The sequence below is a fragment of the Martes martes genome, assembly GCF_963455335.1.
Source record: "Martes martes genome assembly, chromosome: 7".
Classification (NCBI taxonomy): Eukaryota; Metazoa; Chordata; class Mammalia; order Carnivora; family Mustelidae; genus Martes; species Martes martes.
This window is the reverse complement of record NC_137894.1, coordinates 96,657,460-96,673,469: the sequence shown is the minus strand read 5'-3', so window position 1 is coordinate 96,673,469 and position 16,010 is coordinate 96,657,460. Positions and strand designations below refer to the sequence as shown.

Genomic DNA, 16,010 nt, shown 5'->3' with positions numbered 1-16,010 from the left:
TTAAATTATTGTTTAGTTTCTCTGATAGGGTATTTACAAATTCTCACGTTCTACCATGTAAATAGTATGGAACAACTCTCCATCCAAGAAATAATTCATGTGTGAATTTCCTAGTTTGTATTGCTTAGAGGAATAACAGTATAAGACATTAAATAGCATGCAACACTTCCTCTTATAAAGTTTCATAATATAAAATGCTGGACTCAGGACTTGATTACAGTAATACCAACTGAATAAAAGTCAATGATGTTATTTGAACCTATTCCAAACTAATCTAGGTTATCTGGAGAAAAGGGCACTTCGTAACAGAAACACTTTTAACTTATACCCCCAAACCAGTAAAACTACCATAAAGATATGGGAAATAATTTTAATGAAACGATTCATAAGATCTTAAAGAATGTTAAAGTTGAACTTGAAAAACTACTGATTTCACATATTTAAACGTATGTGGTGAGGGTGGGGGAATCCAGGTTAAACTACTCAATAACTTTCAAGGATCACTAAATGTTCAAATGTGGTAAATCATATGAGCCACTGTTTCCTAAAGTTTTGATAAGACTCATTCATTAACCATGGTCTTTTACTTTGGATTTCCTATGTATTTTGGTAATACTTTAAAACTGGGCCTTAGATTTGAGGTCAATGTTTTTCATAAAGGGCCAGATAGTAAATATTTAAGGCTTTCCAGGCTAAATACACTCTGTCACAGCCACGTTTGTATTTTCATAGTCTTTAAAAATGTAGAAAACATTCTTAGCTCATTCCCTATAAAAACCAGTCAAAGCCAGATTTGCTCTAGGCCGGTTTCCCTGCCTCAGCTTTATAGTACACATATTATCTTTTTGTTACCATGTAAATTCCATTGATATTTTTCTTCAAGGATTTGTTCAAACGTCACTTTCTCAGTAAGTCCTCTGAGGACATTCCTACCAGTCCCCCTATATATAAAGCATACTATATGATACACAGTACATCACCTAACATTATCTTTATTCATTATTTGGTCTTTGTCATTCCCCACACCCACATCCCCACCAGCATAAACTCCATGAAAGCAGACTTTTTTTTTTTTTTTTTTCCCACTGATGCATGGTCTCTACCTAGAATAGTGCTGGGTATATCTTTAGGCTCTCTAAATAAATCTATTCTTGCAGTTATAAAACAAATACCATGGAGGAGAGATGTCTCCAAACGAAATTATGTAACAAGTGGAAAAGTATTTAAGGAAGATTGACAAATACTTTCCTTTTAAAATTGTTTCAAGTAGTCATAAAACATTTTAAAGAGAAAAAAAATGTTCAAAATTACAGCATTTTCTTACTGTCCTACTGAGAGGTTTTTCTTAAAGACTAATTCCCAGGAAGATTACCATTACTTTGGCTTATTTAAAAACAAATTTCATTTGCCATTCCTAAACCTCTCTACAGAACTTGTTCTGCCTCTTTGATCTTACTTGTATGTATTCCCTGCCCATTAAACTCACTAATCTAGTTTGGCAACTGTATAAAAGTTTAGCAAATCAGGGAAAAGTTACTTTACCTCTTCTTCTGTGACTCCATGTCCCACCATTCCCTTTTTTATAAACTTCCTAACATTGTAATCTTTCCTACTTGTCTTTACCATTCAATATAAACAAGAAGCTAGATTCTATTGAATGTTCTACTCCAAATACGTTCTGCTCAGTGATTAGTCAAACTTAAAAGTTCTTTTTGCTATATGTGGTTTTACAATCTTTAAGAGCCAAGATTTAGCTTACCACACCCTTATGTATACTTGGCAAGGTACTGGGGATTCCCAGGTAACTGGGAATTGAGGAAGCTCCACTACCATTCAGATTAGGGCTACTATATTTTTAAACATATGAAAAACACAAAAACCCACTAAAGAGTAAAGTCATCCTCTGCTGCTACCACTGATAACTTGATATTTGATAGCCATTAGTAAATCACAGTATTAAGTATATTAACATTAATGTGAGGATTAAATAATATATATTAGAGAACACAGTAAGATATTCTAAAATCAAGTTATAAAAATTGCTGATTCAAGGGGGAATGCTTACCAAAAAGGAAATGTGTTTAAAAAACCTTTTTACCCAACAAGTTATTCTTCATCTACTATTTTCCTTTCTAAATGACTACAATTCTGCCTTTCTTATGAGACAAGCAACTGGCTTTTGGAAGACAAACTTTAAAAATCTAAAAGTCAATTGTCAAGGCTAAGACCACTCTGCAGGCCAATTCTTTACAGACACAATTCTCTACTCCTAAAAACGGTAAGGCTGTGATTTTGGAAAAATGGTAGAATACAAACTGCCTAGAACCTTAATTCTTAACAAGTTATTTTCAACTTCTTCTGTGTCCTAAGTTATCATAAAATCAGATTAAGTTTGGTGGAACTATATCAGTACAAAACCTTCTGTACACCCAGCATTATAAAAAGCAAATTGACTCTTTTTTGTTCTTATAAAAGCTAGGTGACTCCAAATCGAGTCACTTTATACCATACATCCCTGGAGAGTAACATGGCCCAACACACCACGTGTCCCACTTAATCTAGTCCAAACAAGTAACATAACGTGAGAAACTGCACTGTGTAATTCCTTTATTTTCTGCATATTAGTGCTTTACCAACACTACAACCATATAGAACACAATTCCAAGTACTGTACTTTTTAGTTTGGGGAGATCACAGTCTACAGACTCATTTACTTATATTAGACAAGATTAACCTCATTCAAAACTTACTGCAGTTTATAAATTCACATAAATACAGAAATTGATGCAATTAAACAAGAACTTCAGGATCTTATTTTTTAAATTCCTAGATTGTAACTTTTCCTGCAGGCTCAATTACCTGCCCCATGATCACCAATGCTTATGGCTCAATTTAACTACATCAATTATCAACCTTTTATATCCTTAAAGAAAATGTAAATGAAAATTACAATTTCTTACCAAGAAGTTTAGGGTTTTCCAAATTTCAAATATTTGCTTCCCCCCTACCCCCTTCAGTTAGACATTTCAAATAAACTAAAAATAACCACATCTCACCTGCAACATTCAATAGCAATCACTTGATGTATAAAATTTTAACTATGCTCCCAGTTATTTTAAAACAAAAAAAATGGCTGCCTATCAATCTGTCACAAGTTAGAAATACTACATTTAGGAATTAAGATGAGGGTTTCAAGTTTCCTCCAGTTTAGGCATTTATACCTTTGTGCTTGTCTAAAGATGTTACTATAGCATCGGTATTTGTATAACCCATGTTTATGTACCTTAAAATGCAATCACTTAAAACACTAAGAATTGAATTTATGTGGAGCTTTGGGAATTTTAAAAGCAACTAAAATGTTCTCAGACGTGTCTGTCAGCTTCATTTCTGGAGATCCTTCTAAAGTAAACTGAGAACTTTATACTTTAGTTGCATTTTGAATTCAAAAATCCCTCTGCACCATCAGGAGCCTACAACATAGCACCTTTTCTCATCCGCTTTAAGTAAAACGTGTCAAGACTTTTACTTTCAATAGTTAACTTTTTATAGCCTTATGCTTCTCATATATCTTTGGTAAAAGCTCCATTATACAATATGGCCAAAACACGAAGGACCAATACTGTCCAACTATGTACCATGATATCCCGTTCCATTTTAGTTTCAGACACCCTCATGAACAAAACCCACTCCACCTTTTCTGTATACTGCCTTTGCAGTCTACGTTTCTTAAATTCCCTATGTTTAATTCCTTGAGGACCTCTAAAATTAATCCTTAAGGCTATATGAGAACCAGATGCTGCTCACAATTCTTTATCAAGCATTAACATTTGGTTCAAAGCATCATCATAGTGGTCTCAATAATCTAATTACCGGTCCTAACAAGCTAAGCAAGTAATCTTGCTAGGATCTGGTTATCACCAGTGAGCACACTGCTTACCCTTGAAGAAAAATAAGTTTACATTCATTGTCATCTGTAGGTTCTTTTTCTTCATCCTACTTCCCCTTTAATTGTCATTCCTCAAGTCTACACATCATTCATTCATCACATTTCCTTCCTTAGGGGAGATAGTGTATTAATGAACCAACAGGATATCTGACTTACTATTTGTATGAGTTAATCCTACAATCAAACAGAATTAAATATCTTTTTTATAAAACATCTTTTCCAGTGTTCTAATTAATGGAGATGTGGATCACTCATCTACAAAAAAGACTTCTATCTTCAGCTTAATCAGTTGCTCTAATGTGAAAACAGGAATGTGTATTTTTCAAACTAGGTAGGTGTATGTAATTTGAATTGTTAAATGCTTTATTAATGAACAAAGTAAACATTCTAGTAATTTTTAAACTATTGGTCTTAGACATTTGAAATGTAGTAGAAGTATATATATTCCAGTTTTGCCCCAAAGTCACTTAAAATATCTACAGATATCTCATCTGTGTGTGGCATATACCATTTATTGCTCCATATTCTGGAAAGAGTCTACTTTTAAAGTTAAAAAAGAGGGAAAGCACAGCAAAGTTGCTAACCTTGCAGTGAAAAAATCCATGTTGACGGGTTACACTTTCATCTTTTTATGCAGTGTAAGTTAGCTATGTAATAAGGAACTTGAGTTTTATCCCTACTCATGCATGACGTATGTTTCAGAACTTAAGAGCTGACATTTCAAAGAACTTCTTACATTACCTGTTTAACATACTGATGTGCAACTGGAACATATTACAATGGTATTACTCATTATGTGCCACTGTAGGCTAAGTTTACTATACTGGTCTTAGATATAAAAGGTCACATTTGAAATTACTAAGTTAAAGGTAAAACTCATAAGGGAGGGGTAAAGGCCTTAAATATAAAAGACAAACGGCAGTTTGATTAAGCAATAATTTTCAGTTTACTAGATGAAACAGACTTGCAACATAGTCTGCATGAATGCAAAATAAGCCATCTACAGCAAGTGAAAAGGAAACGGGGCAAAAAGGAAAAAAAAAAAGCATACATTGCAAAAAAAGATTCTCTCGAAATAAAAAAATCAAACCATTATTATAAAGGACTTTACCAAAAACTGCTATATTTCCCCATCCCATTTGCTGAAGTCAATAAGAGCATCTAGCACTTTGTGTTCATGTCAATTGTCAGATCAGAGCATCGTAACGCAAAACAAAAAGAAAAAAGAGGGGGGAAAAAAAAAACAAAGAGAGAAACAAAAAAAGAAACCCCTAACCCCCCCCCCCTTCCCCAACCGTAGAACAGTAACTCCAGAGTTCAAATTCAAAAGAAGAGAAAGTGGCAATTGAAAGAGGTGATGGTGGCGATAATCCTATGAATGGGTTTTTGATTTCTCTCCTTCCGGGGGATAAGTGGAGAATGCTCATTAGGATTTGTAGTTAGAGGTTAACCATGTGAGCCCCTCATAGAGTCCATCCCCTGAGGTGGCACAGGAGGGCTGCACATACCAGTTCCTGTCCCGAATCCGGGTCAGGCCCAGTTTCTCCTGGATCTCGTGGGGTTTCATGGCATCAGGCAGGTCCTGTTTGTTGGCGAAGATGAGGATTATGGCGTCCCTCATCTCCCGGTCATTGATAATGCGGTGCAGCTCCTGGCGGGCCTCGTCGATGCGGTCGCGGTCGGCGCAGTCCACTACGAAGATCAGACCCTGGGTCCCGGTGTAGTAATGCCGCCAGAGCGGCCGGATCTTGTCCTGGCCGCCCACATCCCACACGTTGAACTTGACGTTTTTGTAAGTCACCGTCTCCACGTTGAAACCCACTGTGGGAATGGTGGTCACCGACTGGCCCAGCTTCAACTTGTACAGGATTGTTGTCTTGCCGGCCGCGTCCAGGCCCAACATGAGGATCCGCATTTCCTTGTTCCCGAAGATCTTGGATAGCACCTTCCCCATCGCGTCGGAGGAGCCGGGGCCGGGGGCATTCAGGTGTCCCGGGTCCCCTCAGCCAAATACGCCGCAGCCGCCGCGAAACCGAAACGAAGCCTCCCGGCCGCGAGGGCGCCCGTGCGGCCTGCGTGGGAGTTGCCTCCTCGGGGCAGAGGCCCGGACTCGCCACTCACTCGGGCATCACCGACCGCACAACTTGATTCCTCCAGTCGCCGCCGCCGCCGGGGCCCTGAGTCTGCGCCGGGAGAGCCGCCGCCCTGCTGAGGCGCGGCCCGGCCCGGAACTGCCCTTCCCCCCGCAAGCGCCGCGCGAGCGCCGCCGCGGTTCCCGCTCGTCCGCCTTCTCCTCACTCCGCCGCGGGAGACCGAGGCCCTCCGGCCCGCCCGCCGGTCCACGAGCTCCGGGCTCACCACCGGCCCAAGCTACCCGAGAGTCAGCAAGGCTCCGGCGCCTCGTCAGGTCATTGATCTTCGCGGGAACTCGGTGCGCCGCCTGCAGAGACACGGAGAAGAAGAAGAGAGTTACTGGCGGAGTACCAGAGGGGAACGGAGGCCGAGGTGGCCCGCCTTTCCAGCTCAGTCCAAGACGTTACCTCCAGCCGCCGCCCTGAGCGCGGGCTCCCTCTGGCCTCCACCTCCTCCTCCCAGCTCTGCCGCTGCCGCCGCCGCCGCCGCCGGAAAAGGCGCCGAAGAAACCGCCTCACTTCCCCTCCCGATCACGCAGGCGCAACAAGGCCGACCGTTCGAAGAGCGCGACCTCTGTAAGGGGCCCGGCCCGCGCGCCTAGCGTCATGGGCGCCACGCGCGAGGGGCGGGGCTACGGAGGCTCGGAGGCCTCGAGGGTGCGGCCAGGCCGCGAAATTCGGACTCTGACCCGTGCCCACCTGTTGCCACACTAGAGGCTCGCGTACTTTCTGCATTCCTCTTCCGCGCTCTCACCTCCTCCACCCTCTCTCGAACTGGAGGAGCAAATCCTCTGGGGAGCTCCACAGGGTGGGGTCCGCGGGAAGGGCGCTCCCGGGATGAGAGCCTCCCCCGTGCTGCTTTCAGACTTGTTCTCAGACGTCGGTGCCCGCCAGGTGCTCTGCGAGTTCCCTTCATCCCGCCGCCGATTTCGCGCGTCCCCAGTCCCCCGGGAAAGCCCTACATGCCCTTCCTACCTGTCCCAGCCTCTCCTTGGCCTCCTTTATCCCTCGTGTTCTGTGCATTTCCTGAAAGACACGTGGGAGGCCCGTGTTTTGTGTGGAATCTGTCAGGCAGTGCGGCGCTTTTACCAGGCTTGGGTTTGCTATGAAACCCTTCTTTTGAATGTTTGAGCTCCATCTTTATACATCTCCTCAGGACCAGTCTACGTTACTTAAAAATGGCGGTGTTAACCAGAGTTCCCGTGCCTTGCTGCGTTTTCAACTGTATAAGGTGATAGATAACTTTTCATATTTAAGTATTACTTCCCTTTAATGTGATGAGCAATAACTTCTCACCCACCCTTTCTTAACTTTTAGAAGGTAGATGATAATCATCTTAGCATACAGTTTAGAATAAGACTAACTACTTTTGTGGCCTGGATCTAGGCATTTAACCTTGCTGCGTTTGTTATCTCATGTGTAAACCCAGTGTCAGGCCGACCTTGCTCTCTGTACTCTGTTTCAGGGTAAATAACAAAATGTTTGTGGAAGACTCTAGGAAACCTTTTTGTAGCAAATGGTTAGAGATCAAGTTAGACTTAAAGTAAGGCGAAGCTTTAAATAAATGAACCAAGGGGAAGAAAAACAGGAAATATGGTTTGTTATTTTTTTAAGGAAGATCTATAACAGCATGTGATAACATACTTATTTCATAATAAGAGAATATTTGAAAATGGTAGATAGGTTAAATGATAACCTTACAAGCTTCAGCTGAAATAAACCTACTAGAGTCACTAGTATTCTAACAATGATCCAGTTTACTTTCTGTCTGCCTTAATGGGCACTGTCATAAAACTTGAAGAATGATTTTGGAGATTAGGCTTCAAAGTGTTGCCTGTTTATCGCTGTGAATCAGGCCTCAACCTTCCTAAACTTCATTTTCCTTATCTGTAAAATCAAAGAATGATATCGCTAATAAAAGATAGTCACTATTTATTGTTTGTTATGGCAAACACTGTACTAAGTACTTTAAATATTTTTTTTAATCCTGACAGCAATCATAGGAAGTAATTTTGAGTACTAATATTTTACATATGAGGAAACTCAAGGACAAAGAGTTTAAGTTGTTTTTTGAGGGTCACAGAACTGAGATTAAATCAAATCTGCAGCTCCTCTTCTTAACCCCCTAATTATGCTCTCTCCCTGACTACCTCACACAGTTGTTTGGAATCTTAGTTACAGTATTTCTTAAAATACTTTGTAAAGTGCCTTAGTACTTATTATTATATTTGAGGGAGGAATTTTTTTATATGTGGCAAATAGAGGTATTTTGTTGCATTTCAACATAATAGTTTTCTCAGTAGATTCTAGTTTTTCCAAGCAAATGGAAGAGTGATCTGCTGGAGTTGGATCTGTTTTTCAGTGGAAGGAGTAATATAATGGAAAACAGAAGCAGCTGGAAGCACTAGCATCTACCTGGCACTGGCACTTGTTAGGGTTAAAAAGTTTATTTTTGAAAGCCATCTTCTGTTGATCTTCCACCAGAATACAAGCGTCATAAAGGCAGAGACTTGTTTTGTCAATGTAATGTCCGCAGTGACGTCATGGACGTCATGTAGGTATCAGACATTACATCAGTATTTGAATGATTGAATGCCATTTATACCACAAATAAGACCAAAGGAAAAGGACATACTGTATTTATCTGGGGTTAGAGTACTGTATATCTACAGTAGTTCCTCATACAATAAATTATTTTAAGTAATAATTGTAAAACAAAATAATGGCCAGAAAATACAATGAAAATGTTAACTTTGTATATAATCATGGCAGTTGAGAAAATCACTAAGTGAATTTCAGTGAAACCAAAATCTGTAAAAAGTAACAATTTAGGCAACTACTAAATCATATCACTGGTGAAACATTTTCTTGATTTCTTGAAACAGTTGACAATTCAAAAATAGTAAGTTTAAAAAATATTTCCATTCTGTGACATATTTTACAGATAAACTAAAATATGCATTTATGAAACAAAATATTACATTTCTCAGTGTGTATCCTGTTTCTGTTTTAAGTTTCAAACACAAATGAAAACTCCAAAACTATAGAAAAATTACCCTGCTTTTTAATTTAAAGCCTAAGAATGAAAAGTTTTCTTTAGCTTACTTAGAAACCAGGCTCCCCTTTTAGAAAACACCATAATTTCTAATCTGCTGAACAACCACGTTTATTATCTTATCTTGTGATATTCCTGACTAAAACACATAAGAAAAATACTTTAAAAAATGGCTTATTTTTTTGCTTTTAAAATGAAACGAACAAGTCTTTAACAATAGCACCCCATTCTGTTTACCCTATTTCTGAATTCCTAAAGCTCTTAATCGTTTATTCTGTATGACTGTCATATATTTCTTTTTATCCCATGCAGTGCTAAGGACAATACTGACCATACAACAAGGGTGGTCAGACTACATACCTGTTTAAGGAAGATACCATCCCTTGTTTATGGCTTCATTTTTGAGCCCTTAGTCCACTTACCCAGCATTGAGCTCTATCTAGTTTAACAAAGCCTAGAGCCCCAGGAAACCTAGTAGCAGTAGAAATAAAGAGCAATCAAGAAGCTATTATAAATTATATCTTTAGAAAATTTTTAATCTCTTCCAACCAAAACACTGAGGCAGGAGAATTAGCCCTCCCTTCGTATTATACCTATCAGTTTATAAGCTCTCTAAGAAAGGTTTCATATTCTTTAAATTTTTGAATCCTTAGTCCCTAGCACAATATGGGCTATGTAGTAAAATAAAGTAGCAAACATTTTTTGACGATAATACAGTGAAGATCGAGACTCAAAAATAAAACTAAAAAATCCAATTGAGACAATAAAAACAAATAATTTTAATATGTAAGTATTCTTAGTAACTTTTTAAAAAAGATTTATTTATTTTTTTGACAGAGCACAAGCAAGGGGAGTGGCAGGCGCAGGGAGAGGCAGCTCATCCCAGACCCTGGGATCATGCCCTGAGCCGAAGGCCGAAGCTTCATGACTGAGCCACCAGGCGCCCCTATTCTTGGTAACTTTAATGGATGCAGATACTTAAAAATACTTAAAAGGACACTGGGAACCAAAATAATAGTTCACTCCCTTGGCCTCTTCCTGTGTCAGCTAAGGAACCACTTTCTAATTCTTCCTGTTTAACCATTAAAAAAAAAGTTATATCCCAATCTAAACCTTAATAATTACTTTAGTTATGCCTGAGTATGAAGATTTCATCTCATTTTTAAAGATTTTATTTATTTATTTGACAGAGAGAGACCACAAGTAGGCAGAGAGGCAGGCAGAGAGAGAGGGAAGCAGGCTCCCTGCTGAGCAGAGAGCCCGATGCGGGACTCGATCCCAGGACCCTGAGATCATGACCTGAGCCGAAGGCAGCGGCTTAACCCACTGAGCCACCCAGGCGCCCTTCATCTCATTTTTAAAAGTATTAAAAGTGAGAATGATAAAACTAAAAATTAGTTATAGTTGATATTTTAGCCAATTTTTTAATAGTTAGGGCTTCAGACCGTAAACACTGAGGCAACATGGTCTAGGGCACAAGTGAATAGAAAAAACTAAATGACATCCTTAAATTATTCCCAACACTTCATAATTAGCTTTGGGTAAGTTATTCATCCTCATTGACCATCATTTTTCTCCTATTCCTGCAATGGAGAAATCTCTCTTAATTGACTAGGACAGTATTTAGTATTTCCCTTTACAATTGAAAGAGCTGAGCCACTGAGAGGATAAGCTACTTTCTTAATAAAATGGTACAAAAGAGGTTCAAATTAAGATTTTTTTTTTTGATCCAAGTCTGGTGTTCTTTTTTGTACCAAATAATTGTGTGAACTCAGTAAGCTGGCCTAGATCAATGGTTTTTAGCCCTGGCTGCACATTAAAATCACCTGGGGCATTTTAAAACCACATAAATGCTTGGGCCCCACCCCAAATCAATTAATTCCAAATGTCTAGGGTAGAAGTTCTACCTACCCATATTTTTTTAAGGTCTCCCTGAGTGATTCTAATGTGAAGCTAAAATCGAAAACCACTGAACTCATTGCTAACTTCCCTTCACATTAAAAATGAATTTTGGGGATGCTGGAGTGGCTCATTTGGTTAAGCATCTGCCTTCAACTCAGGTCATGAACCCAGGGTTCTGGGATCGAGTTCCTGATTGGGCTCCTTGCTCAGCAGAAAGCCTGCTTCTCTCTCTGCCTGCCGCTCCCCCTACTTGTGTTATCACTCTTTCTGACAAATAAATAAATAAATCTTCTTTTAAAAGTCTATGAATTCTAAGCTCTACTTATTTTTTATTGCTCTTCCCCAAATACATACCTCGACACACAGTTTTTCGCATAGTATAGTGCAGTAATACCTTAATCACTGGTATAACATTAGACCTGTCATAAATATTTCTGAGATTCTTGTAAGAGTATTTTTTAAAAATACTATAATTATAGCTAAATTTATTGTATTATTAATAGAACCGCTATCAGCTATTCAGCACCATTCAATGAAAAGAAAATAAGATGGAATGCTTGGCAGCCATGGGATGATCAAACTCGTAAACTGTAGATTAAAACTTGTCTGTGGATACTTGCCATTTGGCTGCCCAGTATGCAGATACCTCTCCTTTTTGAGTTAATACCAAAATAGGTAGAAAGAAAGATGATGGTGGGCAAATAGATATATTCCTTTTCCTATCTCCCTCGTAGCTAAGATCTGGGTAAGTGAACTGGGCTCAACAAACTAATTAATCAATGTCCTACTACATGCTTTGAATTTTGAGAGATTCAGAATTTCAGAGTTGCTGGAACAAGTGCCCAGAGTGATTGAGTTCAGCAGGATGGTGGCAGATATCTAGTGGCAAGAGTGCCAATAGCAACAAATGTTATAGTAAAAGCACCAGCAAACTGCTCTGTGGCATAGGCCCAACAGTACCTTTCCTCCCATCTCTATAGGCTTCCTGACAATTCTGTGGGTCTTCTAATACACTTCCTATGAAATGATCTTCAGTTCAAGTTAACCATGGTCAGTTTGATTATAAATAAGGACTCCAAATGGTACACATTTTAATTTAAAGAATGCAAAATAAAATCTTGAACCAACATTGTGCAAACTGGAGATCTGATTATGTTGGTAATTTTCCCATTAGGTGGTCATTCGGAAATGGAGTCAGGTAGAATTCTAGAATCTTTCCAACCTGCTAAAATTATGTTCCTTCTCGCAGAAATCCATGATTGTATCATTTTTATATCAACCATTTGAATCAGTATAATTGTTGGAGTAGGAAACATTTCATGTCGTGAAATGTTGCTGTTAAAAAGAAGCATATAATGTCAGAAATTTGGTTTTTAATATCAGAAAAATATTTTTAAGCTAAAACAAGATTATTTCTTCTGTCTAAACTGACAAAGACTGAAATATTGATTTTTCTGAAAAAGAGTTTAGTTTCTTAAGAATGGAGAAGCTTAATCATTCAGACTGCTTAACAGAATCCTGCAAGCTTTGTAATTAAGTAATAAAAGAACCGTTTGTGTGAACTGTTTACAGTAAGAGTTGTCAGGCTCTGTTGTATCAGTTACTCAGATACGTTGTTATTATACAGTAGCATACTTTAAAGCTGGGGGTTGGTGTGAATAGTGTACTCTTAGGAAGATATTCAAGGGACACCAAACAGCTGAGGGCTAAAATTAACCTTGCTCTGTCTTTATAGTGGTTCCAGCTTTAAATTTCTTAATTTACAGGTTCTATTGTTTGTTTTATCTTGTTTTGTTTCTGTTTTGTTTGTTTCCTCCTATGGTTAGAGATACATGAAGGAAATGGCATGTAAGCAAAATACTGACTTCTGATTGATGAATGAGTCACAGTGGTACTAAACAAATAGATTACTCATTTAAATCATTATGCAGTATTAGCTCTTTATATTACTTTTTTTTTTTTTTTTTGCCTCTAGCATAGTATTCTGCATTTGATCTGCCTTATTTCTTAACTTGCTGGTAGGGGATTCAACTTCTCAAGGAGATCCTTCTAATGGCCAAGTTGGTGGTAAAAGCAAGGACTTTTTATGTTACAGAGCCCAGGGAAAAGAATTAATCTTCCAAATCTCAAGAAAAGGTGGTAAGCCAGTAAATTTAAAACCGTTTATGGATTAGAAATCAAATAAAATATTTTAAATGCCACACAGCACTGCTTCAAAACAAAGAATAACTGAATAAATTTAAAAATGAGTGGAGAGGCACCTGGGTGGCTCAGTGGGTTAAGCCTCTGCCTTCAGCTCAGGTCATGATCATGGGGTCCTGGAATCGAGCCCCCCATTGGGCTCTCTCCTCACCAGGGAGCCTGCCTCCCCCCTCTCTCTCTCTGCCTGCCTCTCTGCCTACTTGACAGAGATCCCAAGTAGGCAGAGAGGCAGGCAGAGAGAGAGGGGGGGAGGCAGGCTCCCTGGTGAGGAGAGAGCCCAATGTGGGGCTTGATCCAAGAACCCGGGATCATGACCTGAACAGAAGGCAGAGGCTTTAACCCACTGAGCCACCCAGGCGCCCCAAATAGATAAAATCTTAAAAAAAAAAAAAAAAAAAAGAGTGGAAAGAAGCAGCAGCAAGATGGAAAGAAAGAAAAGAAGGAAGGAATGAAGGAGAAAGGAGATAATTGTATTGAAAAATAGAGCGTGGCAATCTTGTAAACTGTAATCTTGTAACCTAATCCAAAATCTAGCTTGGGGTTAGAAAGGAATGATTCATTAGAAAAGTATAACCAGGTAGATTTATGTGGGATTTCCTCCACCATAACCTTTTTTTAATTTTACTTTATGCATACGTAGCATGTATGCCAAGAACAAACAAGGGAGCAGTTTTGCTGTTGAATACCTTTGGACTATCAGTATATAATTGTCTGGAAAGGTCCTACTCCAACATACAGTTTTGAGCACAGTATCTAAGATTTATAAGTGTGAAAATAGTTGTAAAATCCTGGGTAAATGGTACACTATAACCAATTTAACAATGGCTTAGTTGGGAAAATTTATGAGTTTGTTTCTATTTAAAGTAAGAAAGATTTATGTTCCAATAGGCTTAGAAATACACCTACTAGATTATATGTCCACAGTAATGGATAACATAAACCTGCTGAGCCAAAATCTAGTTTCAGGGATAAAATTACAATTTTACCAACTGGAGTCTATGGTGCTATGATCCTCTCTGGTGAACTAGGGCAACAGTTTTGTGCTCTCCTCACTTGGAAGGAAGGTCAGCTACCTGTGCGCCAACTGCCCAAACTAACTAGATTACTGCTGGGAAAAGAATGTTCTAGAGTCTTTAATTTCTGATGTCAGACTTCATTTTTAAATGTAAACATGGGTCTTTCTGCTTCTTACTATATCTTTTTTGAAATGTCAAAAAGTCATGAATTCAATGTGCTTTCTCAGTAGCAACCTTCGTTGTATAAGAAGGTTAACCTGGGACTTTATAGCAATTTTGATATGGACATATCCTGAACAGCATATCAAAGATTTTAGGGCAGCTTAGTCAGTTGAGCACCTGCCTTTGGTTCAGGTCATGTTCCCAGCGTCCTGGGATGGAGCCCCACGTCAGGCTCTCTGCTCAGCAGGGAGCCTGCTTCTCCCTCTCCTTCTGCTTGCCACTTTGCCTGCTTGTGTGCTTTCTCTCTCTCTCTCTTTCTCTGTCAAATAAATAAATAAAACCTTTTATTTTTATTTTTTTTTTTTTTTAAAGATTTTATTTATTTATTTGACAGACAGAGATCACAAGTAGGCAGAGAGGCAGGCAGAGAGACAGGAGGGGAAGCAGGCTCCCTGCTGAGCAGAGAGCCCGACGTGGGGCTCGATCTCAGGACCCTGTGATCATGACCTGAGCCGAAAGCAGAGGCTTTAACCCACTGAGCCACCCAGGCGTAGAACAAGTCACCTAATGTATTTGACATTTTCAGGATGTCTTTGGAAACAGCTACCTCCCACCCCCCCAATCATAGGAATACAGGAGTAGATTCCTGGCATTCATGTGGCTCCTCAACACATACATCTCTGGTCATACCAGTTGGATCACAGGTACACTCCTTATTCTGATTGGCTAATCAGATTCTCATTCCTGAGAATTTAAAATCAGATCTGAAGGAAGACCATGTTAGTCTGTCTTTTCCCAATGGATCCATATCCTACTAACTAGTGACTATGTCATAGCCATACTCTGCTTTGAGTACTGGGTGGCAGACAGAAGTTAGTCTTCAGGGAGAAAGAAAAAAATAGATGTACAGAAAGGAGCAGAGACAGAGATTATTTCCTAGGCCCCATTGCACAGTTCCAGGCCCTTCTTGGGGTCTGTCTGCATACCAGTCTTTGAATTTCATAAGACATCTTATATCTTCATATAAAATCACCTTTGTTTTTGCTAAAGCAAGCTCCAATGGGCTGTTGTTACTTATAAATAAAAGTGCTACCTTTACAAAATATGACAATGTAAAATAGTGTGCAAACAAAATTTTAACTGTCAAATAAAGTAAATGTATCAAAGTCATAGACGTGAGTGCTTTAGGGAGAATTATATATGATACACAAATACCTAATACATAATAATTATATACTCCCATCACTGTTACAAAATAAAACCACCATTAGAATTAGAGTGGGAAGGGGGTGCCTGGGTGGCTCAGCGGGTTAAAGCCTCTGCCTTCGGCTCGGGTCATGATCTCAGGGTCCTGGGATCAAGCCCCGAATCGGGCTCTCTGCTCAGTGGGGAGCCTGCTTCCTCCTCTCTCTCTCTGCCTGCCTCTGCCTGCTTGTGATCTCTGTCTGTCAAATAAATAAAATCTTAAAAAAAAAAAAAAAAAAGAATTAGAGTGGGAAGGACTGGGAAGGAATAAATGAATCTAATTCATTATATAAAAAGTTCTAAACAGGTCTTCAACCTGGTTTTTTGACCTATCCTTGAATTGCTTTATA

The 16,010-nt window shown here is 39.2% G+C and overlaps 1 protein-coding gene across 1 annotated transcript; it reads right to left on the bottom strand.

Moving 5' to 3' along the window:
- Nucleotides 1-2,590: 2,590 nt before the first annotated feature.
- ARF6 (ARF GTPase 6) lies at nucleotides 2,591-6,630 on the bottom strand. The gene is made up of 2 exons (XM_080808798.1): nucleotides 6,487-6,630; nucleotides 2,591-6,386 (listed from the first exon to the last, which is right to left on the bottom strand). Exon 2 carries the CDS (start codon nucleotides 5,898-5,900, stop codon nucleotides 5,373-5,375), a length of 528 nt encoding a protein of 175 aa, XP_080664924.1. The 5' UTR covers nucleotides 5,901-6,386; nucleotides 6,487-6,630; the 3' UTR covers nucleotides 2,591-5,372.
- Between the last annotated feature and the right edge of the window lie 9,380 nt (nucleotides 6,631-16,010).